General features: G+C 31.4%; 2 protein-coding genes across 2 annotated transcripts in view; one reads left to right on the plus strand and one right to left on the minus strand.

The window, feature by feature from the left end:
* Nucleotides 1-27892, plus strand: part of wb (wing blister) — a 484046-nt gene that overhangs the window by 191338 nt on the left and 264816 nt on the right. The window lies entirely within an intron of this gene.
* On the minus strand, nucleotides 16304-18667 carry LOC148284119 (uncharacterized). The gene is made up of 3 exons (XM_088242599.1): nucleotides 18107-18667; nucleotides 17128-17277; nucleotides 16304-16467 (listed from the first exon to the last, which is right to left on the minus strand). Exons 1-3 carry the CDS (start codon nucleotides 18535-18537, stop codon nucleotides 16434-16436), a joined length of 615 nt encoding a protein of 204 aa, XP_088098725.1. The 5' UTR covers nucleotides 18538-18667; the 3' UTR covers nucleotides 16304-16433.

The raw sequence follows: 27892 nt of genomic DNA on the forward strand, positions 1-27892 counted from the left end.
ACGCGTCATGAATCCTGTAAATACCTAAAGTCTGTTTATTATTTCTAGAATTTCCAAATAAACATTCCAGCCGCGTGATATTGATTTATTTTATTTTATTAACCTAAACGGCAAATCTGCCTTTTACGAAAATTTATGATACCAACATATCTGGCTTAATATACGTAATTTTCAAAAACCTTTCCTTTTACCTTTCCTTTCCTTTTCTTTTACCCAAGATTTATAAAAAAAAACCTAAAAGTTATTCCAGATTTTTTTTTTTTTAAATTAACCAAAAAATTATACAACATATTCAGTAGAAAGTTTAAGCAATTTAAAAATAAATGTAAAAAACAAATTAAACAACAAAATAATTTAAAGTAATAAAACAAAAAAATCATAAGTACTGTTTCATACAGCCGGGCAAAGTGAACAAAAATTTGTATTTATTATGAAATATATAAATAAATAAATATAATTACCATTTACCATCTTTGAAAAAGTTCGAAAGGTTTATTCTATAGGAACAATAACCTATACTAAATATATGAGATACGTGGGAATAACTGTTGCTGAGTTCATGTAGTCAGTTTAATACGACAAATAATAGCCTATTTCACACATCTCATCTTAATCTAAACGGCACGGTAAAATTTTAGTTGATTGACATTTATTAGATTCGTTTGTACCTATTTAAATTTGACAATATTTATTTTTTTCGTTCTTTTTGTTAAACTCTATTGTTGAGTTAAAAAAACGTTTCGGATAATGCATTAAATTTAAAAATATATTAAAGTGTTCTTATAATTTACGTAAATATTTCAACTTTTGTGACTATTTTCTACGAGTTGTTAATAAGTCACTATTAGAAAATGGATTTGAAGTTAGGGAAAGGTGGATTTTGAACCTCTGATCCGTGAGTCCGCAACACTAGCCACGGGACCACAACCCGATTTGAACAATATAGTTAACTTAACAAGAAAAGTTTTCATGAGAATTGGATCAAAATCATTATTTAAATTTTGCGGGTACTCTCGATTAAAAATTCTGAAAAAAGAAATCGACCGGAGATTAGTCGCTCTCATAATGTACTTGTTATTACGTTTGCCAGGCGTTAACTAAACAAGTAATTGAGAAACAAAAAAAATCGATTCACCGTATTGTATTCATGCCGTGTAGATTTTTGCCGTGGTGTGAATAGGCCAATCATGCGATATCACGCAGTGGGCTCGTGGTTCGTACGTGCACAGGGCCAGTGGTCCAGTCTCCGTGAATGTACTGTAGACTTTAAAAAAAAAATCCATTTATGTTGCAACATGTTGAATAATTGAATTCTTACTAATTAAGCCGTATTTCATTACACCGTATGATTATCTTTTCCGTATCAATATTTGTTAGTAAGAACATTTAAAAGCGCAATTATTATGCAGACTTTATGAAGCCATTGAGTTCAACGTGACGAGCTTTTTCTTGAGTAGTTTTTCAATGAAGTTCGATATTGAGTGATTTCACCCGCATATAATATTATTAAATCGATAACCCTGCTTCAAAACTGCTATCTCATTCTAAAAGATGAAACTGCATTCTTAATTTGGTCAGGTAATTTATCCACTTAAATTCAGGGCTGGCAACAATATCAGCGGTGTTTAAATTTAAGCGTTTTTTATCTGCATCGTTTTTAAAATTATGTCAAATGGCTCTTTATTATCTTGTCAGATACTTCAAACCAGGGCTACCAAAACCATTTTTTTTTTGTTTTGCCAAATTTCGAAACAGGTACGAATTTCTTCTAGTGTGCATGAAATGTAAACACTAAAATGTTTCAAAACTGAAGAAGAAAAATAAATTGAATGTAAAATTATTTGATTAAAAGGTCTAAGAGTAGATTTCTAACCGCCCATGCGCTCTGTAGCTGCAAGACGTGTTGTTATCTAGATTTTATTAGCTACCGGTTATTTTTTAAATCAAAACACTTTTTAGTAATTAAAAAAAAAGTAAATATGTGCTAGATTATTACCATTTATGCATATAACCAGTCGGGACATAAAAAAATATAATTGTGCTGTATGATAAAATTGTATATTTTTTGCATTAAATAAATAAATAAGTAAATGCACTTTGTAGCTGCAAGACGTGTTGAAATATTTAACGTACATCGCCTTTAAGGTGATTTTCACAAAAATTCCGCTACAAAATAATAATGTTAAAAAATCATTGCAGCACCTTTGTTTATTTGTATGAAGGTTTAATAATAATAAATGGCGGCCTCTTTAGTGTTGTGGTTAAGACACTTGACTCAAGCATGGACGGTTCCGGGTTCGATTCCTGGTGAGAACATAAAATTTCAACGTAATTTTAATCAAGCCTGGGTGTTCTGTGTTGTAATTTACCACTATAATCGGGCCTTCTTGCCTGTTGAAGTGCAAAAAAAAACTTAAATTCACCTTAATCGTGTATGATGTCTATTTGTCAAAAACGTGATACTTGAATATCACCTAAATGGCGATTGACTGATTCTAACCAAAACAAAATACATATAAATTATTATATACAGTTGTGCTCAGTCTATTTTCAAATATTGAATGCTAACCAAAATTTAAAATTTCTTGTGTTATTTTGTCAGAAAATTTTATTTTATTTTGGGATAAAAGCTGAGGCCCTAATTGACAAAAACGTTAAATGCCGTACATCTTATTCTGAACTCTCGTGATGTGACCAAATTACTTTAAGCACATATGAAATGACATGGGAAGCGGCTTTTAAAACTATCTCTCACATTGTGAACTCTTAACTAAAATAAATATTGTGTTTATTGTACGTGAGTTACACAAATATCAACAGTTATAGTCAGGAAATTGTCCATAACAAACGCTAAAAGCGTTCTTAGTGAATTAGTGACACCAAAAATATTAAGTCATATAAACACGTACACAGTTAGCATATTGCCAAACATTATAACTTTACCTTTAAAAAGCTCCATAACACTAATTTATTTTATTTTATTTTTTATTTTTTTTTATTTAGGAAACATACAGTACAGTTACAAAGTTTAATATTTTACACAATTAGACTTAACTTTAATGGACCAGTGAAGTGATACATTTAAATAAAACCTACAATATTTTAAATAATTAGAGAAAATTTCAGTGTAGTAAACATTAAAAGGAATATTTTGATTTAACCAACTGGTCCAAGAACTTGCATAAATATTAAAAAATATTTTCAGGCATTGCCTAGAATTTTCAATATTTTGGAAGAACGTATTAAGCTCTTAAGAACAAAAAATATTTTCAAGAAAGGAGTTAAGGACTAGATTTTCCTTAGTCGGAGGGATTTGAGTAGGAAACTCTTTGATGATTTTCCGAATGCTTAAGTTTACTGTTTACCATATTGATGTGCCATATACATATATAAATGTTTTTTTTTTTTTAATATTTTTTTTTATGTTTCTAATCCTATATTTATGGTGATATACTCATGTGCCTGTGTCATATAATTGCTAGTCTTATCTCAACACTTTTAGGACTTTTAGTCCCATGGAGTTGGGACTTATTGTCTCAAGTATTTTACAATGAACTTAAGTATGTAAAAAAAATAAAAAATAAATGTAAACGAAATGAATCACTAAAATAACCGATGGTGGTTTTAGTTTTGTAACTTCAAGAAAATTAATAAATGGAAGAATGGAAAAAATACAGATGTCGAAACATCGGTAGTTATTTTTTTAATTTTTTTTTTGTAACGCCCAAGGGGCATTTGAAAAAAAAACACATCCTAACCTACTAAATTACAATACAAAATATACAGAAAAACTATGTAAAATGACTTAAGTTAGAAAACATGTAATTAAAAAGTTATTATGTTATTATAAAAATAAATTGTAAATGTTATACAGTGTGTTAAGTGGCCAGTGACAGATCATAAGGTCTTTAAATGTCTAGATCTTAATAATCCCTTCTTTAAAACGTGCTCCGTCTCTGTTATAATATGTTGAATAAAATCTATTTAATGTAATCTATTTAATCTGACTCAGTAGATAAACATTAAAAAAACATATCTGTAATTTTTTGTACATAAATTTATCAAAATTCAATTATATAATTATTTTTTATCTATTGATGGTAATTTGAAACTATTTTCTGTCGCTCGATTTTGTCGCCGTTTTAAAAATCGACCTTCGATTTTAAGAAAACAGTTCAAAATAATATGTATGCATGTATATCATCGTTGCAAATGCCTACTGGGCGTATATATAAATAAATATTGCAATAAATTATTTTTCAAGATAAAAACTTGTATATGATACTGTTCGGACCAATTTTCAACTTAATCTATATCTACCTACCCGCCCATCCCATTTCCTAGCGCACTCCATGTAACAATAATTATACTTGTGAGTGCCGGAATAAACATTATAATTATCAGTACTAATCTAACATCAAACAAGTGAAGTTCTCAACTAATCTTTCCTCAAGCGAGCTGTGGCCTTCCCTTAGACCGCCAGCTCCATACAAGCTGTGCCAGCGACTCACGTCCGCCAGCTTCACCAGCTAGGTTCCAGCACTCATTACGCCTCATCATCAGCAGGTTGCCAGGTTAGTGGAGTTGCGAAACCTCCCTTCCCCAACAATACAGTCCACTTACTAAATTTTCCTCTTCCTAGAACAAAGTATTTTTCCCACCTCATCCACTCCTCAACAGATACAATGTTTTTAAACTTATGGATTTTATCGGTAGGATTGGAATTTGGTATTATGCCAACTGAAATCCTTATGTTCGTACCTATCTGAAATTAAAAAATATACACCGCTAAGCCAAAACTGAACTGTATTGGTACACCAATCGCAGCGTATCATGATCGTTTTTGTTATATGAAGGTAAGATGATCTGTCTTACACTACAGCAATCAGGCCAGGGACTCTAAACTATTTTAGTGTAAAAACACTCTTTTAAATTAATATTTCACGTCAACAATGTCGAGAATCGAACCCGATACCTCTTGCATGGTAGGTAAACGCGCTAACCATCACACCACGAGGCCTACAACTCATAATCACTTAAAAATAATGCCATCCTGTAAAAACGCATGTTTCAAAATTAAACTAAGCCTTTACAGTTATTAGTAAATTGAAAAATATACGTGTTGCCAACAAACATCAAGTCTAATTACTTAATAAAACTACTGAGATTTTAAACAAAATAGTTTTGTTTAAAAACAAACAGAAAAGACAGAACTCCATTTTACTCTGCCATTGCATACAGACTTCGCTTCCTGTACATTCGTACGACATGTCATGCACGCACGGTTTATTACAACTTTTAAAATGTCAATCATAAAGTATTCATTGAATTTGCTAATGTAATGTCTTTCTCGGTCATTCTCATTTTCAACATCCATAAACATTTTTTTATTTTTTGATTTTGTCAACAATGATTGTTTCAGCTTTATCTAATGCTTGAATCTCGACATTTACGCACCCAATCGTACATAGTTTTATTATTTAACTTTTTGTAGATAATGTAAATTGCACGTAAGCGGGCTTTTTGCCAAATGGTAATTTCTTTTAAACAACCAATAAAATCCAACATTTTCATTTGAGTTTTTAATCAAAACAAATAAAGATAACGCAATTACGATGACACGAACCAGAAAAACCCGCAAAATTAGAGAGTCTTCCTTCTATCTGGCTAGTAGCGCTATTAATGTCGATACGTTTTGTTGAATTTGTTAAAAGTAAATCTTATTTTAAGAAATTTTACAGCATAATGACCGGTAAGGTCTACGAGAGGAAGACTTTTTTAGTTCAACAACCTTAGAATATACACAAGCCCGTAGTACACATATGTATCTACATAAATATATAGGTGTGAACTGATTGCAGACCAGCTGACTTTACTCAAGCCCTTACATGGAATCTTAAACGTCTTATAAGTACCTAATACTGACTGCTTATTCGTGACCAATATGATTGCTACAGAATGTATATTTTATTACGGCCAAATTATCCTATTCACGACAGGTACGTCGGCCTGTGAGCCTGTAACCTGTAACTAACTAAAAGTGAACAAAACCCCTGTAGATCAATATCTCAACAAAAACGAAAGATATTGAGGATGGGGATGATGGAAATTCTTTATTAGCTATCTAATATTTATCTTATCAAAGCGGCTTCGTGGTGTAGTGATCAGCTGCTTTTGAATACTATGTGAAAGGTCTCGGGTTCGATTATAGGCATGAAATATTTATTTAAAAAGGTGTTTTTACACTAGACTATTTCAAAGTGCCTCTACAGGCACCTGAAACGTAAAACTGATCATCTTAATTTCATGTAACAAAAATGGTCTAGGTACGCTGCGATTGGTGTATCAATGCTGTGCCATATTCACCATTAATGGCGGAAAGGGAATGATGAATCAAAACAGGCGTTCTTTCGTATTATTTGATACTTCCCGATTGGCTTTTGACTTGAAGGTATTTTTTTTTATCGTAACAGTGTAAAACTACATTTGAAACTAATATTTTAGGTTGACCCTGTCAGAAATCGGATTCGAGACCTAAAACGTGGTAATCAATCACGCCAACCATTACACCACGAGTTCAACTAATTCTTATTTGATTTCGTTTTTCAGCATTTTTACCTAAGATTTCCTATTGAGTCTGAAACACCCATACAGGGGTGATATTCCAAACGCTCTCACCAACGTAGTAAAATCTTTTATCTCGCGTATTTACAAACAAAATACGGTAGATAGAAGTGTTTTCTACGGCCACGAGAGTGGTTCAAAATAGCACCCCAGGGTTGTAGTTCTATTTCAAATGAGTAAAATATCACACCGTTTCCCCGTGGGTGTAGGCAGAGATGATAAATTGCCAATCTTTCGCAAATGTTTGCATACGGTCCTCGTTTTCTCCAAATTAAATCATCTTTTCATGCACATATGACGATTATTCTGACTCTTGATATTTTCATCTTCAGTACGAGTATTTGCTAAATGTGATCATGCAATGTTTTTTTCGATTTTTCTTCGTTTTCTGCATCCGTCAACATCTGTATAGTAAATACTTAAAGCCATTCTTTTGCTGTCCATTCACTCTACGTGTCCAAACCAAAGCAGTTCTCCTTTCTCGATTTTTCCTATAATTCTTCCCCCCCTTACAAAATGCACGAATCTCGACATTTGTGCACCTATCATACAAAGTATTACCACACATTTGCCTCAAAGATTACATTTCCGTTTCACACAGAACTGCGTTCTTCATCCGCCTGGATACGGCCAATGTACTTAGAATTATAATTATTATTTATCTTATTGGTTTTAATGTTGATATACCTCTGTAGTATGCACGTGGCTTAGAAGCGCGTTGTGTTTATATTCATTACCTTCCTTTAGAAAGTCTTTTTATTTTGTTTAGTCTTTTATTACCCCACACAAGGAGGCCATTTGAGCACGAACGCGGACACATTCAACAATTTGTTTTTAAAATGCTTCCCTTAGGTTTTGTTCCATTTGTAGAGCGGTCAGGACTCGGGACTTTATCCTTTGTACACAAGACTCCGTCCGTAAGTGGGACTTCTTTTTATTTCATTAAAATCAAACACTTTATTGCATCCATTTAGAGGATTGACAAAGGACTAACGGGCGACCAAAAAAAAGCATTCAAGTAAAATAATATTGATGAATTAAATAGAGATTTCTATGTAAAACTCAACATGTAATGAATTTGATAAAAATATCAATAAAATTTCTTAATCAAGTTAATTTTTTTAACGACCAAATTTTAGGATAATCAGTATCATTAAACAACTACCCCGATAGTGCATAGAGCTCTGCATTGGTTCACTGAATGCAGAGTATTTTGATCATTTGTCACGTGAAGAAGAAAAATGGTGATCTACATACATTAGGTTTGCTTCAGGTGTCGGTCCAGGGAAATGAAATATGTCAATGGAGTGTCTGATCAGTATTTTATGTCGATCGGAGGGCCGCATTATTAAGGCCATCTTCATCGGTACATACCGAAATTTAATACTTAACTTCTGTACTATCTCTATCTACCTCGGTAAGTTCTACCGACTTGTCTTCTCGAAATCATATTACCGAATTCAACTAATTAATGACCCCTAAAATTTAGTCCGCGTTCCTTACTTAAGATTAAAAATAATTCTCATTTATATTTTAAATAGGCTTCTGTGATAAAAAGTGCCACTTTAAAACGATTATAAACTTCAACAAATTCCAATTTAAGGAAAAAACGCCTGCTTGAACATAATTATTGTGTGATTTTGTACTTTCGAAATCTTAGTCTGTATTTGTCTACTGAGCGATTACAAAGCCGGCTCTTTGAGCGTTTCGATACGTACATTCAGGAAGATAGTTAAACAGATAGAAAAAATATAAAAACCAAAATATTTTTTTATAATGGTGACATTTTTACGCCTATTTGCTCTAATATGTCAATAGGTCAGAATCTAGCTACATTATCTGTGCATCTAGCCCTTCATTTTCAAAACTGACAGTTATGTCAGAATTTAATTCGAATTCAAAGTTTACTCATTTGAAATGAACTTTTAAGAAAAAAACTGACCACCTCAGAACGATTAAAAAATATAAGAAATTGTAATCAAAGCAAAAACTGCACGGCGAAACAATTTTTTTGTCACTTTCAATGAGTATCGTGTACCGTAGGGTACTAGAGCCGTCGGTGCAAACCGATGTCCTTACCTCAAGACTTGAAAGTGGGAGGGGTCTGTAGTGTATCTTCGTAATCACCCGGGATAATTTATCTTTAACTTTAACGTCGTAATGAACCGAACAGAACTTTAAGAATGTTAGGCAAACGCGTCATAACTACAAAACGAGGCGGACTTATCTACACTCGATTCAGAATTTTTACCTGGGAGCAACCATCGACCTGAAAGCACTCCTTCAGAGTTCTTGTTTTGGTTCTATTTTACACACGCTGAACTATATTATTTATCCGCTTGGACACGGATAATTATACTAAGAGTTCTAAGAGAATATTAAATTTTTGGATGGTTACTGGGCTGTCATCGGAAGACTGGTATTTTGCTTTCATGCGACAAATGATCGAGATACACCGTGATTGGTATACCAAATCAGTGCCCTACACTCCATTAGGTACGGGTGGAGGAACGACGGAGACCATTGACTTTTAAATTTTTGATTTAAATATTTTGTTTAACATGTGTTCATATAGAATGCTACAATTTAAATCGTGGGATAATTATCGCGTCGCTCAAATACCGCGTAACTTTTTTTAGACAATTTTTCCAAAAACCCTTAAAATTTTACAATGAAAAATACACAGATTCAAATCATATTATTCAGTCTTGAAACGGTAAAATTTTTGTTCAAATCACGGCATTGGGAAAGTGTAGTTTTCACAGATTAGTTTATTTTATTAAGTAAAATAAAAATTAGATACTGATTGAATTAGATAAAATTATAAGCATTGATTCCATACAACCTATGGACTGCCCGCGCATGCACAGTATGTAATGTCGGCTTTTTTGTTCGCATTTATTACACCCTCCAAAGTTTAGAGACATTATATTTAACCATAAAAAATATGGCTGACAAAATAACCAAACTCTCATCATGAATAAATTTACCGAACCCTTCTTTCAAAATTTTATTGGAAGCCCTTCATTCTAAATTGCGTCAAAGTAATGAATAAATTATTTGAATATGAAACAGCAATTTAAAGGAACCCGGTACCCTCGCATAGAACGCAAGAACCTTAACAAACCTCCTCCGCCCCATCATAAATGCGTTCTACCACTTAGTATCAGATTATAATTCCGGCTTTTTCTTTTCTTTTCATTTAAATACATATTGGATAACTTTGTTCAGTTCGTAATCTTCGAAATATTGTTATTGGAGGCCATTTTGTGAACGGCGTTTCACGACTAAATCTTTTTATTACTTACGCTCAAAGTTTAGTGCAGCCACCTTCCGTACTGACACATTTTAAAGATTTAATAGTATTTTTGTACACAGGGTGAATTTCCTCCCTGGAGAGTTATTTAAAATAATTTAATAAATATTTTTTTTAAATGGAATATGCATTTATTTTTTACCTTAATTTTTATGTACAGGGTTGACATTTTTAAAAGTGGATTTTTTCTGCTTTTAAGAAGCATCTATTTTCTTATTCAGTGTTGGGATCAGATCGAAATTTATTGCAACAAAAAGGGAAAACATTTATTTAAAGATAATATGGAAATTATCCATTTACATGGCTTATGACCTGTCATTGGGTGGTGAATTGAATTTTTAATTTTTTTTTTATTATCATATTTTTTTAAATAATATACATAGGAGGTAAAGTAGAGTATTAAAAAAAGGATTAATTTCATAGCAATGAAATAACAGTTAGAACAGTAAACGAAAAATCCCACAAAAACATGGCCTGTTTGTCGGTATACAAGAAATGTTTATGAATGTTTTGCTATTATAATAAATAGACAGGTATAATATAAGAAAGAGAAAAAGAAACATTAGGAGTTGTTTTTTAGTAAAATATAATTAAATAAAATATATTAGAAAATATTCCTCATTATTAAAGTGCAACCAAATGTATCATAGAAAAAAGGAGTTAATATCTTTAGTTTGAATCCAGGATAGTGCGTATTCTTTAAAATAAGGAAAGTTTTAAAAGCTTGGGATTAACAAAAGATTACCAGTAAAAAAAATTGGGCCAATAAAATATGCATTTCTCTGTGCTAGCCTCGTTTTACAATGCAGTATTTCTAGCACACGATTCCTTCTTAGACTTGATCCATTTGAATAACTTGAAAATAAATTTTGGTTCTTAAATTTATATTTCAAACATCAACAATATATTTGTCTTATTTCCAAAAGTTTGAATGGGCACTTTATACAATATGTAACGTTCACCTTTCTGCCTATATTAAATCATTCACATTTCCTCAACTCTTCTATTTGTTGACTTTCATGAGAGATTCATCCGGCTGAATCATTTTACCTACTAGGCAACCCCTGAAAACAATTTTTAAATGTTTACGCTTCTTATACCAGTTAGTTTAATCAAGAATGTTTTGACTACGTCCAAATATTTGAGTAAGCAGGCTGGATCTCTATGAAGTTATTTAGATCATTGAATGTTACAGTGTGTAAAATAGCCAATGACAGGTAATAAGCCCTGTAAAAGCCTGGACTTCAATATTTCCTTCTAAAAATGTTTTCCCTCTCTGTTGGAACAAATTTAGAATAAAACAAACGTTATTTTTTGAAAGGAGGAAACATTTTAGGGCCCAAATAAATCCCGCATAACTTAACGAGAAAACAATGAGGAACTTCAGCCCTACGGGAAATTGGATGGAAAAAATGTTTTCTTGCGCGGGGTAAAAATTAGAGCATAAAATTGTAAGGCAAAGTTTCTTGAAAATGTACGGAAAAAATAATAAAAAATATATTAAGATAAACGCACTACTTTGAATGACGTCACTGGTTCATGTGAATCAACCTATTATCTGAGAGCTATGGAAGATTTCCGGTCTGCTTTTCGCTTCTGGTCCAATGGGAAGAACTGAATGAGAATAAGCGGAAATTAACTTCTGACGTTTCACGCGGAGTTATTTCAGAAATACAAAACTTAAACAATTGGTAGCGCTGATATTACAATATTTAAATTTTATTTTTAAAAATCAACGTAGGTAGTTTAAAAGTCTGTTAACAAATAAAAAAAATAATTAAAAACCACTGAACTTCCTCATTGTATAGACGTGGATACTAACTTAATAATGTGTGTAGGTTATACCTAAGATCTGTCTTTTTTCTCCCTTATGTTATGATAAACTTGATTGCAGTGGCTTTTTTGCCGTGTAATGTTACGTCCACTTTTTGCCAAAGTCTCAGATTGCATTATTAGGGTCAATCATTGGAAAAATGTCGTATCAATGCAGTTCGAAGCCGAAATTATCGGGAAAATTTAATTTGCATTTAAATGCCTGTGAAAATTCAAGAAATTTAACAAGGTAATACTTGTAACACGTCCATTAAAAATAATGATACATTTAATGGAAAATATTCCTTTTTTTTATCCATTTTTAACTCGTAAATAACCTCTGACCCGTATATCCGCGCCCTACCATGGGACAACATTTCTGTTCAAAATTTGTGAGTTAATCTTCAGGTTCCAGATATGGTAAAAGTCAAATAAAGCAGCGAAAGTTATTTTTGCTATTCGCATAGTAATTATATTTTTTTTTATCAAATGAATATACCAAAAAAAAAATTTTTCTACACAAATATTTTCATAGATCGTTTTAAATCAAACTGTGCGATTATACAAGTAATTAAAATTAAAATTAATCAGAAAACTGATAACTGGTATCGATAAATCTTCGTATATCAAGCCACTCCCTTGTCAGATATGGATTTTAATTATACGCATTTGTCGGACACCTGGGTAAATGTATCAATAGAATTAATTGGATACTTAAGATGCTTATTGATCTCAGCAGAATGCTCGTCCGTGATTTTCCTGTAATTTGAATTATTTAGTACCAAAAACACGTACCTATGACTTTCGCTCGGAGAAATTTATCTTTTTGGGCCCGAGAGTGTTCAATGTCCTGGATTAACATATTAAGTTCTCCAAAACGAAAGCCATTTTCAAGAGAAGTGTACAAGTTTGGATTTTGCGTATGGGAAGATAAAATTATAAATACTACTATTAATGTTAAATTAAATAAATAAATCTAGCGTTTTGTCCAGATGTTTATTGAATTTATGTAATAATTTTTATTTGTAGTTTTATTTACTTTCTCCCACTTTTTATTATGTTGCACCCCAACTCAACAACGGGTTCTTGGCCTCATATAGTTAGGAATACGTTTTTTTTTTTATTTGTGTCTTAAATAAATTAAAATTAAAATCAATAAACTGTTTCATCGCTTATTTTTCTTTTGCAGAAAATTGTTTTCTTTTGACAATTTATTTCCAAATCATTCAAGACAAGATATTTAGGGCAAGAGTCCACGGGATTAAAGATATGTGTTAATTTGTGACGAATAAAGTATAAGACAGTAAACATTATCAAAAAATAAATGTTATAAAATAAAAATACTGTTCACATAACATATTAAAATAAAAATAACAACTTTAAGTATTCAATGTATAGGTACTTGAATTAAACAAATGCCTATTTAAACCATTGACGAATCAAAAGAGTTATCGTTGTTTTAAACTGAATTTATTTTTACATCTTTTAAATTTTTGGAGATTATCTCAAAAAGACAAACCTATATTAGAGATGTAATATATTTCCTCATTAGTTTGATCAACTTTTTGGTGGTATACCTTTGGCTTTTCTTTATTAAAAAAATTATCAAGTCCGTTTTCTTGTTAGAGCATACGTGTCCACAGGCATCTGTGTCGGTTACTAGCTCCAGTGTTTACTTTCAAGACATGTTTGCTTCCAGTTGTTCTGACATAAACTGCCGATGAACGGAGGACGTCGAGAACCTGATGACTTATAAAGTAGGCAAGCGTATTTGAAGTTCTTAGGAGGCATCCGAAGTATATGGCCCAGCCAACCGTAATGCCTCCGTTTGATGACAAACCATCTATTTTCACGAGCTGTTTACCTACTAGTAATTGAAGAATAAACTATTAGTATTTTTGATTGCGTAAATTAACATTTTAATTTATTGCGATTGACATACAAACATTAACAATTTATAATGCAATTTTCAAACTTATTCGAAAAAAATATTAAATTCATAAAGTTGTTTTTAAATATTTATTTCTATTATTGTACATCTTATTTAATAACTATATTAATTTAAAATCCATCCTTAAATTATAAACTAACAAATATTTACTTACTGTTAAAAAATGTTTTTTAATTCTAACTTTAGTAAATTAATAGAAGTTACAAAAGTGAATTATTTGAAAACGCTTCTCAATTAAAAGGCCGTTTCTGAAAACCGATTGGCTTTACCGTTTATTCCAATAATTTTTAAACTTAAATACTAGAATTTTTTACGCTTTTCTTATCAAAACTCAAACTATTTTAAATGTTTTGTCCAATCTTAGAGAAGTATATTTTAAATAGCTTGGTGTAGCACATTCCAAATCTAAAAACATCCGACATTTGTGTCGAAAATAAACAGTCTTGTATAACGCAGCGAATTTTGTCTTAAAAAAGATAAACTATTTCGGTTTTTAAAAAAATTAAACTTTACTGTTAAAAATAATGTACATTTGGTACGTGTTAAATGCTTGTACAATTATTCTTAAATAATATCAGTCCAATAATAACAGTTCAAAAAAAAAGCTACATTGATTTGGATTTTGAACTAAGTAGTAGAACCATCACCGGTAAGTTTAATTATGGTAAACGTACCGAGTTTTTAATGAAATATTTTGTTATAAAGTTTATATTTGAAGCACTTACTTTGTGGTTATTCATTTTAATAAAATAAATAAAACAACTTTGTTTTTATCCACTAATTTTTATTTTTCACCGGCCGGTTTCAAAGCAAACAAGCTTCTTTGTCAAGGTTTACGTAACTAATGAATTGATTCCTTTTTATTTTATTTCTATATTTTTTTAATTTTAATTTATAAACTTTAATATAAGAGTAAAAGAACACTTAAGATGCTTAAATAATAATATTTTTTCTGAATTCGCAAATCATCTGATAATAATCATAACTTCAATAAAGACACTGGATTAAAAGTACTTCATGTTGAAAATAAAATATTAAAATTAAACAACGTAGAAATATTAGAAATAAAAAAAGCGATTCATAATAAGAAAACAATAATTAATAACCAAATAAACAATATTTCTTTTAGTCCTCTCCTGGCTTACTTCGAAAATAATGATATCAGATTACCACCCGTGTAAGAAAAAAAACACTTGATTTATTGGGTCCACGTGTAGTATTTAGTGAACATGATAGAAATAAAATAAAAAGGAATCAATTCATTAGTTACGTAAACCTTGACAAAGAAGCTTGTTTGCTTTGAAACCGGTTGGTGAAAAATAAAAATTAGTGGTTAAAAACAAAGTTGTTTTATTTATTTTATTTAAAATATTTTGTTTTTTATTATTCTGTTTCATACCAGTTTCTGGTGTAAACAGTGAGTTTATATGATTAAAATAGGGTCTTGAATGAGTTCTCGCTGTTTTTTTAAAGATGGTGTTATCTAAGCCTTTTTTCATCGGGCAGTAGCCAGCTTCATCGTACAGCTCATCATTAGGCTTAAAATGATGGTATATGTATGTTAATCCGCTGAAGTTTAAACAATATATTTTTTCATAGCGATAAACATGTTGAATTTCGTGCCAAAAAAAATTGGAAATGTGGAATTTTACTCTATTACTTTATTCAAAACTTTATCCACTGTATTTATCGGACATTGTTCCTTCATATAACTACTTGTGCCAGTCTACAACCCGTAGCCTGACTGAGCAGCATTTCTATTCATATATAGATGCCAAAAAATGGTTCGATTCGCGGATAATCTCAAAAGAAAAATCGTTCATATAAGATGGATTGCGTATGCTGCCAGAAAGATGGAAGAAAGCATTTGCCAGCAATGGACAATACTTTCGATGATATGTTCGTTACCATTTTTTTATAAAATAAAGCATTAATTTTTACGAGAAAACGGCAAGAACTTATTCAAGTTCTTAACATAATATTAAGTACAAATATGTATTGATTGATTTGGTGTTTATTTTGTAGAACTCCATATTTAAACTTATAATATTAGAAATCAAACACTGATTCGAGTCTACTGAACACTTAACTTTATTTTTACAAATATAAAAAATATGAAAACAAAAACTTCGTGACAATTCAGCCTTGTTAGGGCATTTTCAAACGAATGAATGAGTTGACATTAAAGTTAAAGTAAAAATAAAATAAAGTGTTCAGTAGACTTAAATCAATGTTTGATGTCTAATATTATAAGTTTATAAACATTATAATGAATGTATTTAAATATTATTTTAAACTTTTAGTATTCAGGCTCTAAGTAATTTTTATTACTTGAAATAATATTTTTTGGTTTTATGAAAATCCAAAAATACTACCTATGAAAAATAGGCCCCCTACCTAATAGCCCGATATTTTACGTATCTGGGCTTGGAGGAGGATATTTAGCAAAATGTAAACTCTCGTCTTCCACACAGTAGCCAGGCTTTTTATAGACCTGGGCTTAGAGGGCGAGAATTATTTACGGGGACTCGTCACAATAGATTTTCACAAGTCGCAGTGACGTCAGGAGCTTGCATAGCACTGACCCTCACCACTAAGAATAAGAACTACACGTTTACATAAATATTGTTTTTTACTTTATCAAAAATAAAATCTGATGATTAAATTAATCAGAATCACTCTAAAATAAGTTGGGGAATTTATATGTATTTAAAGTTAGTTCCACATTTATCATTTTTCCGAAGTTGGAAGGCCAAGGTACGATCTGAAAATTGTTTGAAAAAAAAACAATAAATTATTAACATATTTACCAAAATCAAAATTACAATCAATCGTTATTTTAAGATTTTTCCTTATATTTATTACAATTTATCATTTACAATACAAAACAATGAAATAAGTTTTATATTTAAGCCGAGTTTCACCAAAAAAGGTTAAATTTAAAAAATGCTGCGTTTTTGTCAAAATGAACAAAATACGTTGCTTTATAAAAAGTAAAACAACTGAGATTGTCAATTTTGAGAAATTTCTCAAGCGAAAAAAAAACTATGAAAAACGAATAAATACCAGTTGATTCTCTAATATAGAGTTCGTACAGATTAAGCCTAACCTAATCTCACCCAACATCTTAAAAATTTACATGACATATTTTTTGAATAATGCCTTGTACGACAACATGTCGACTTGTAGTTAGAGCGAGAATCGAGATTCAGTTCTAGAAAAAGTAACTAACTTAACACAAGTATTTTGGAAAATCATCTTATTATATAAACACATTACAAACAAAATGATAATGTCATAGAAAAAATAAATAAAAGTAAGCAGAGACGACATCCATACACCAAGAATTCATTAAGCGAAAGACCCCCATGATACCTTATAAAATTTGAAGCCGGTTTAATTTGTTCGTGACATTGGCACCCACCCAGATTTCTCACACGTCTTTGGATCAACCAGATTTCCAACTGCAATGATTAATCCGACGACTATAAATGATAAGGCTGCAGATATTATAAACAAGAGCTTTTCTCGTTTCGTCCAGCGATTAAAGCAGCAGTATTGTTCTCTGAGGACACTAAAACAAAACACATAACTATTAATAAATACATACAATTTATTACGATCACACCATTTCACCATAAAGGTACATTGACAATATAACCCAACATCTATCTGTCTTCATCTTGGCATTATTTTTAGCTTCCTCTATGTCTTCTTGTCGTTCACGTCTTTTGATTTCGTATGCTTTTGACATAACCAGACTGGGATATTGGTTAAGATAAAGATTAAGAAAAACTCTGTAAAATTGTATTGCGTTTCCTTGAAGGATATATTATTATAAATATGAAATGTTCCGATGATAGTAAAAGGTAAAAAAAAAAATTAGCATTGAAATTTTAATATTCTATTACCAACTTTGAATTTTTTCGGGGACCGTTTTACAGAAATTGGTGAAAATTTAGAATTGAATTTTTGATCTGAAAATGTTTTCAGCGCCCAAATAGTTTATTTGGTGTCTTATTTCGATCATACATATATAAAAGTCATCAGCATTTCCCCATCTACGCCCAGTGGTGCATATATCACTACTTTGGCGCTCAAAATGCAAAAGATTTCGATAGTTTTTGTTACACAATTATATTAAACAACTCAAAAACATTGTATCTAATTCAAAATTTGGTCATCAATTATGCAATGAGTAGGTATTTGGAAGAAAAACTACGGGTCGCATAATGGCAGATTAATACATATTCAATTCAGATGAACGTTTAAGTAATTGATCTAAACGGGAACATATAATTTGGAGAAAAAAGTATGTTATCTAATCATATGTTGGAATATTATACATTTACATAATGTATTATTTTGAAAAAGTAACTCTTGCAAAATGGGAATCGACTCACGGTAAACTATTTAGACTTCCACCATACATAGAAGATGGCCTACTAGGAACAAATGCGTTGTTGTCAATTCCTATAGTTATTGTCGGATTCTGTGCGGAAGATTTGTCGCTTCTTCTGTAAGGATTCTTGGAATTACTTTTATGGGTACTATTATTTCTATCGAATCTGGGCGTCTCCAAAGATTTGTTCCGATACTCGACAGTTTCATTATTTTCATCTATTACAGACACCGTTGTTTTTTTAGTTGGAGACCTAGTTTTTCCTGCACCAAAAGATTGCGTCATACGGTCTGGCACTACAGGGCTTGGGTTCGGAGGAATATCCACCATACTTAGCTTGGCCACTCTTTTTTCGTTATTGACTGAATATTCCGTCGTCGGTATGTCGTCCAGTTTGTCTAACTTAGGACGTAAATGAATACCTTTAGACATTTTGCTATTTTTAATTAACTTATTCAATATTCACTCAATTTTCTTTCACTAACTTCACTGCCTGTAATTCGAAAGAATTACTTTTATTTTGAATAAGAATGTTTTCATTTTCGTTGAAATTATATTTCATCACAGATTATTAAACAGTTATAAGCAATCACTTTAACTCATTTAGGCACTATTTTTTTCAGTTAAATTATTATTTTTTGGCTAAACGTACTGATTCTGCCAAGTTAATCGTAGGAATGGCAATTTTGGCGGTATTGTGATAAGTGATAACGGAGGTACAAATATCAAATACAGTGTACGCTTACCTTTCGTCACATAGTAAACACGATGATAAAAACGCACTATCAGCGCCGATTCTTCTGATAAATACAAAGCTTATATTGTGATAACGCGGGGAATGTTTTTGGATAGTTTGTTCGTGTAGGCAAAAAGCAAATGTTTATTTTTACCATTATTCATAAGAAAACATTACTCACTTAAATAATTACAGATGCATTCAAGATGCTACATGTCTTGTCTGGTCACGTTTAAATGTTTAAATTATAAAAATCAATTAATGTTAATGGCGGCCTCTGTGGTGTAGCGGTCAAGACGCTTGACTCACAGACGGAATGTTCCGGGTTCGATTCCCGGTGAGAACACAAAAATTAAATGTGATTTTTCTCAAGCCTGGGTGTTCTGTGATGTAATTCACCACTGCAATTGGGCCTCCTGGCCTGTTGTGGTGCAAAAAATAAAATAATAGAATTATATATACAAATGTTTAAAAAAAAGTAATTTAAATTATTTATTGACAATTCTTAATGGAATTCCATTATACTGATGTAATAACTTTTATTTACATATAAGTTATTAATCAAAAAATACTTGGTACACTTCTACTTATTTGTTTGACCAATGTGCACTTTCACCCTCTAATGGGCATCTTCTTCTTCGTTTTTGGAGTATATATTGTTGTGCTATATTTAGTTACAAAGGTGCTAAACTTGCCTCGTTTCTTTGTTGTTCTCAATATGTGTTATCTTCTAAATGTTTATATTATTTATGCCCCGAATTGAGTTTTGTAACTCCTGGGAATGTAATTCAACGTATTATACTGGTAAAATACTCTGTGTTATATGACTTACAAATAAAAAAACTCATATTTTAATATAAGTTATTGCATCATTATTTAAAAAATAAAAAAAATATTATGAAAAAATATATAAATTAAAAAAACAATGTTTAAATTATTTATAAATTAAAAACATATAATTATTTTATTAATTATAGCACTACAGTCTTAAAAATAAAAATAGATAATATTACAGCATTAAGTTTGTGGTCTAACATTTTACTACGTGTCATTGAATATTTGTATTTGACCACTTATCGACTTTTCAAGGTCTACTGGTTTCAAGACGTACTTGTCTCTTCGTCAGAACACCACTTAAACTAACATGCAAAACCCACGATACACCTTTACATGTTTGAAACCGGTAGACATAGAATAGCCGGTAAGTGGTTATGAACAAACATTTATAACATTTAGAAAATAATTGAGATTGAGATTGAATGTGCTTTGTATTTTTCTCGTTTAATATTTATTTCTTTTAATATTTTGAATATGTCCAAATGTTTGTAGACGAGGCTAAATTTCACTCCCTTGGGAATTATCAAGATTAAAATATATTGCAACAGAGATGAAAAACATTTTTGAGAAGGGAATACGGATGTCTGTCACTTACAGGGTATATGACCCAGCATTGGCTTGATTAAGTAGTTTCAGCTCTTTTATTTATTTATTTTATTTTTTTATTATTTTACATATTTATTACAGCAATATACAAATAATTATTTATACAACAAATTAATTCAGTAGTAACAGTAAGTATACATATTTTTCATTTTTGCTGTTGGTTCATCTAAACTGCCTAACTAGGGATAGGGATAGCTTCCCCGTTCTAAGGCAGTAAATTATGTATTTTACAATGATATTTAAAAGTATTTACAGTTTTATCATAATGTGTGCTTTTTCAGTCTTAAAGGTAAACAATGAATATCCAGAGAAAACATAAATAATACCAAAATCTCTATATCCTAAGTCCCAAGTCATTACTATTAAAACAAGCAACCAGCTAACGTCCTTCTACATCGGACAACAAATTCTCTGACTCCCTCCGACCAATATGGATTAAGAATGCAGTCAACACCTTCCTCAGCCTTTTACTTCACAACAATCAATAAATGGAAGAAATGAGGAATGTAGATGTTCAAACAAAGAAAAATTAGTTTTAATTGGAGATATGAACATAGACACTAAAGACAACAATAATATTTTATCACTTAGATATAAAGACATCTTGAGTAGTTATGGAATGGATGAATGCATACGCGACTACACTAGAGAAGAGATGAGCGGAGACAACACCTCGCAAACTTGTATCGATCACATTTTCACTCGCACCTACTTATACCCGATCCATTCCGCGGTCATTCAATACAAAATCTCCGACCATTACATCACGGTGCTCAGCGCGCCTCTAATACCTATGCCGAAACCTAGAACAACAAATAAAGTCAAGTCATTGGACAATAAAAAAATAGAACACATGCTGACGAATATAAAATGGGATCAAATTTCCGCTAAATATGACTGTCCATCGCTACTGCTCGATCAAATTGTCAGTACTTTTCAAACAATATACGAACGATGTACATATGAAAAACAGGAACTGTCGAGTAAACAAAGTAACGAAGCTTGGATAACCCGAGACTTAAAGCATATGATGCGTGAGAGGGATATTGCGTTTAGAAAATGGAGAAGCAGTCCAACAAATAGTACATATAGAAAACACTACGTGAAGTTACGTAATAACACGACTCTGAAAATAAAAAAAACTAAAATAAAACATTTTCAAACCGAATTCGAAAAAAACCGAGGAAATATGATGAAAACCTGGAAAACCGTAAATCGCTTATTAGGAAAAAATGTAAACTCCCTTGATGACGTTGTCATGAAGCACATGGGCTCAAATACAGAAATAAATGATATAGTAAATAATTTCGCCTCGAGTTTTGTAAATGAAGTAGAAAAAATAAAACATAACTGCAAAATTAAAACTCTATTGGATAACGTACATGTAAAAAAACAAATGCAATCATTGCGTATCCCATATGCGAGGCCCATTCAAATACAAAAAATTATAACCGAACTAAACTCACTAAAATCGCCAGGTATAGACTCAATAAGAATTCGGGATTTAAAATATGTAAAGGAAAATATCAGCCACTTGCTTTGTAAAATAATAAATCTGTGTCTAGAAAAGGGGATTTATCCTGATTGTCTAAAAATATCTATAATAAGGCCTATTTACAAAGGAAACTCTCACTTGGAATACTGTAACTATAGACCTATCTCTATATTGACTTGTATAAATAAAATATTTGAAACATTCTTGGTTCAGAACATAACAAAATATCTTGATAAGAATTCAATAATAAATTGTAAACAGTATGGGTTTCAAAAAAGAAAAAACACAACACAGTTATTGTCAGACTTTGCAAACAATATAAACCAAGCCTTAAATAACAAAAAACACGTGATTGTTATATTCGTCGATTATGCTAAAGCCTTCGACACCTTAGATCACTCTCGCCTTGTAGAATGTTTGGACGATGCTGGGATCAGAGGAAAGTATAAAGAACTACTCGCTAACTATCTCAAAAATCGAAATATAATTGTGAAAATACAAGACATATTCAGCAAAAAAGTACAAGTAAAAACGGGAGTAGCCCAGGGGTCAGTAATTGGTCCCCTAGAATACCTGATATACTGTAACTCTATGGCAAATGTCATACAACAATCACTGTGCTATCAGTTTGCAGATGATACGGCAATTGTTGCTATTGGAGACTCACAAATAGACGCGCAGCAAAAACTGCAATCGGACTTTAATCAAGTTTTAAGATGGTCACATGATTATAGCCTAACAATAAATATAAAAAAAACGAAAGCGTTACACATTACGTCCCCATATAATAGACCAAAAGAAGATTTGTTAATATATGCACACACTCACGAATGCTTGCATATCAATCTGCAAGACTGCAAATGCACAAAAATAGATCACGTATCAAATTATAAGTATTTAGGTATTATTATAGATTCCACTTTTAATTGGGAAGAACAGATAAAAACAGTTTGCAATAAGCTAAGAGTTTGCTTACTTAACATGTACCATTTAAAACCATACATACCATACCCAGTGCTGAGACTAGTTTACTTGGGGCTAGTTGACCCAATTATTCAATATGGATTAAGAATATGGGGATTAAGTTTTAAATCTTATACGGATAGAGTCTTGAGCTTACAGGTACAAATTTTAAAAATTATCGTACCTGTAAAAATAAAGAATGAGGCGAAAGACAACAATAAAATATTATTTGATTTTGTTAACGTTTTGCCAATTAACAAACAGTGTCAATATAAGATAATGACAGATCACTTCCTCGATTGCAATTTCAAATCCAAAATAAACCACCAGATCATGACCCGACAAGTATCGGCACAGCAGCTGATGGTACCACGACAAAAAAACTACTATGGTGACAGAACAATGGGTAGTGTAGTACCAAAACTGTACAATTTAATACCAGCCAAAAATCGTGAAGAAAAAAACCTAATTTCGTTTAAAAAAATAGTCAAAAAATTATTAAACAGCAAGTGAAACTTAAGTGTATAAATATATCTTATTCTTTAATTATTATTAAACTATGTACTTACTTATAAATTTTAAAAAAAATGTAATGTAACCCGCAGACAAGCTTCGGCTTTGCGGGAACAAAAATACAATTTTGTATGTTATTTACTTGTTAAAATGAATAAAACTTAATAAAAAAAATAAAAAAAATAAAAAAAAAATAGGCAGAACAATGAATGTTACAGTGCATGAAATGGTCACTTGAATGCACTTAATTTCAATCTTGACAACTCACTAGAATATGGGTTATAGCCTTACCTAAAAAAAAATCGACGTACCAAATCGGCTGTGGTCCCGTGACTAGTGTCTCGGACTCACGGCTCAAAGGTCAGTGGTTTGATCCCGCTCTACCCCAACTTGATTTCCATTTTCTAATAGTGAGTTATTTACAACTCGTTGAACATGGCCCTCAAAATTAAATATTTGGGTAAATCATAAGAATGCAAATATTTTTTATTAAAATATTTTTTTTTGTTTATTTGGCTAACTAGTATAATAAGTATACAAAGCATTTTCAGGCGTTGCCGAGTAGGTGAAATAATTCACCCAGATAAATCTCACCTACATCAATAAAGGTTTTAGCTCTTTTCGTTCACTAAAGTCAACAGATGGAAGCGTTTATGAAATGTAAATGTTCAAACACAGGTAGAGTGGTGAATGTAACACAGCGTGAGAAGTGGCCACTTAAACCAGACAAAACAAGTCATCGACTATGTAAAAGCCTGGATTTTTATATTCCCCTTTCAATATTGTTTTTTCTGCCTGTGGCAAAATATTTCTAGTAAGTAATTTGAGTACGGAACGGAACATGCCCCCTTCGGCATGACACTATCTGTCTTTGCTTATCTTACTCGTCTCTATAATTAGATATTGATTCATAAATATCTTAAAAGTGTGTAAATTAAAAATATTATTAATCTGCAATCGATAAATAAAGATCCGTCTTGTTTATTTTATTAAAATTTAGTTAGTGGGATTGACCATTGAACGTAGTTATGCAGAAAAACGCCAGTCCACAATTTTGGAAAAATGAGATATTGATGTTTAAGGTGCAGGAAGGTCAATTCAGCCATTTTTTTATAACAAGTTACATTCAGCTTTAATGGTAATATTTACATGGGTTAAAATTTTATTGACAACATTTTTTAAATGGCCGAACTCTCGAGACAAATACTCTCGGGAGTTTATCGAAATTGACAAATATTTCATCGTTCAAACATTTGAACGAATTCAAAATTAGATTTATTGATCTATTGAAAATGGACGTGTCAAAAGAAGGAAAAATCGGCGTGCGTGCATGAGAAGATGTATGAATGTAGAGGAAGCGAGGTCTGTAGGCAAAGATAGAGTGATATGGCGTTCTATCCTCTCTGCCTACCCCTACGGGGAAACGGAGTGATGGTTTGTTCGAAATGATAGTTGAGATTTGGTTTCTTGAAACTCACTCTATACTATAGTAAGAAATAGGAGTAATATGCCAAACAAGAGTGAGTACCAAATTAAATAATACAAAAATACATAATGAAAAAACATAAAAATATCTAATAAAAATGTCAATTTTTGCTGATTGCTATTCTCGAACTTTAAAAAAATTGAAAACCTCGTCCCTATCGTTGTGCAGCAACTAATTTTTCTTAAATACATTGGCATTTGTGGAGCTTTTATACAAGAAAACTGCATTAATCGCCTTCCGAAAATGGTGTTGATTACAAAAACGGCATTTCTTAATTTGCAAAAAACACCTACAGCACCAGAAAAATCTTACAGTACTTTAAAGATCATTAAAACTGGTCAAATATGTAATTAGATTTATGTTTGTTTTATTAAAAAAATAAGATGTTTTCATTGTTTATCATTTGTTAAAGTCAAAAACATTCCAACTGTTGTCTAGATTTGATTATTAACTAATTTCACAAAAGTGCTATTATCTCAGTTTCACTTTTCTATGGCTGGTTGCTTTCTGCATAACTACGTTCAATTGACACTACCTTAATACAATAGGGAAATACCACATACTACGAATACCTTTAAAAATATATGGAATGGAATGAGAATAATTAATTGTATTTTCAAAATCAATATGGATATTGTGGAGAAATTTTTTCATAAATCATATAAATGTAAATAAGAAATTACATAAAAATACGTTGCAAGAAAAATGTGATGTGTTTGGGCTTGGTTGTTGTGACGTCAAGTTTCGTGATAATGTTCTTAACAAATTCCAATGGCCAGGAACAAATAAACATGAATCGTGACGTTTTAGTGGCGTGGCTAATGGCATTACCGTTTTTGCAGGAATTCAAAATTTTAGTTTTGAAAATATTTTTATGCTAGGTACTAATAATTAGCAGAAATATTTTTTTTTAACTGGACAGTATTTTATAGATCTTTATTACTTTAAAAATGTAAAAAAACAACGTAATATTTCCCTATTCTGTTTAATTTATTAGTCATTTTAAAAATATATTCCTCCGTAATAATACACTAGAGTTGAATAGAAGCGAAGGTTTTTACGGTCACTGTTATCAATATGTTTCTTTTTTGAGTTATACCTTGTGTGTTGGATTTGTTCCGACGTTTCGGCTACCATTGCGGGAGCCATCTTTAGAAAACGGAAAATCCCCTGGAAACGGAAGCTGTTTATAAACTAAGTTGCCAAGGATGTGATAAAGTGTACATAGGACAAACAGGGCGCACAGCAAAGAAAAGGATTGACGAACACAAAAGAGCGTGTAAACTTGGGCATCCTGACAAATCTGCAATAGCGGAACACTTTATAGACACCGGACATTTTTTCGCCTTAGAACCTTAAATTTTGCATTAGTAATTACAGTGCACGAATAATAAACGAGGCAATTGAAATACACAGACACCCAAATAACATAAACAAAGACGACGGGCTTAAATTACACTCAACATGGTTCCTAGCACTACATACTACAAAAATGAATAGAAATGCGCCTACTGCCGACTGTGACACGGCACAAATCACTAGTACTTAAACACACGCTTTTCTCTACTAAACACTCAGTTTACCCTGAAGATGGCTCCTGCAATGGTAGCCGAAACGTCGGATCAAATCCGTACACACTGAATCACCCAAAAAAGAAACATATTGATTCACTAAATTTTCAGGCGTTGCCTAGTTTGTAGTTGAAATAATTCAATTAGATGAATCTCACCCGCATAAATAAAGGTTCAAGCTCTTTTACTTCACAAACATCAACAGATGAAAGAATTGAAGAAATATAGATGTTCAAATATGGGCAAAATGGTGAACGCTACAGTGTGTAAAGTGGCTACTTAAACCAGCCAATGACAGGTCATAAGCCCTGTAGATGCCCAGACTTCTATATTATCTTCTCTAAAATGTTCTTCATCTCTGTTGTAATATGTTAACACTACAGTGGAGTTTGTGAAAAAGCAGTTTTAGGTATCCATTTAACGTGTTTCGAAAACTACAAAATATGTTACTTTTGATTTTATAGCTTAATCAAATTTATTCGTGCCTATACAATGCAATACAATATGCGTGATTTTTGTTTTAAAATGTACAATAGATATTTATTTATTCATTCATTCAAAATACACTAGTTTACATATAAATGAAGAGAAATTTGTGATCTTAGATATAAGGCAATTAAATATTTTTAGAATAATAATGTTTGTGAAAGCAAATTATTCTACCAAATCCCAAAAGGAACACTCCCACACTACCAGAAGTCAAACTAGAGGATGGGTCATGGAGTCTATCACAAACTCTGAATTCGGGCAAAGAAGTTTCTGGGGCCCAAAATATTTAATGTGTTACCCGAACTTTGTAAAACCATGACCCGGATTCAATTTTTAAAAATTGGTTACTGGGTTTAGGTCGAGAAAAACGGGACAATTTTTCTCCAAATACCTTCTTAAATAATAAATGGTATAAATTAATATTGTATAACTGTACAGTAAATTAACTAGTAGGCAGTATTTATTTATTCATTCAAAATAACACCAGTTTCAATAAAAAATAACTGATTAAGGCTTTTTAGGCTATGCCCGTATCAAGCCATAATAATTAACAATAAAAATACATAGTAAAATTAATTAGATTAAATTATAATGACATGTGATGCAATAGAATAACAATCTAGAATAAAAGGTATAAGTAAAAAATAATTAAATTCTAAAGAATAATTCCAATAATTTCAAAATAATAGATAATCAGAAATAATTTTAAAAATATAAATTATACAAATTAAGAATCACACATAATCAAATATACAAAATAATGGTATCATTAAAATCAACAAAATAATAGTAAAATATTTATCTCTCCGATGGCGCTACAGCCCATATCGAGCTTTGGCCTCCTGCAACCGCCGTCTTCCAATTTGCCACCTGGAGAAACTGCGATGCATCCTTTCTCACTTCATCCTCCCATCTCTGCTGCATCTTTCCACTAATCTCTTTCCTCCCGGGTGTCGCTCATTATTGTTTAGGACACGTGAGCCAGGCATTCGCTGTACATGTCCGGCCCATCGTAATCTAAGCATCTTCATATGTGCCATAGTAAAATATAGTAGTATTAAAAAAAACTAAATAAGAGTTTCATTGAAATC

Source organism: Micrasema longulum, unplaced genomic scaffold (genome assembly GCF_059751315.1).
Source record: "Micrasema longulum isolate JH-2025_06_02 unplaced genomic scaffold, ASM5975131v1 h1tg000147l, whole genome shotgun sequence".
Lineage (NCBI taxonomy): Eukaryota > Metazoa > Arthropoda > Insecta > Trichoptera > Brachycentridae > Micrasema > Micrasema longulum.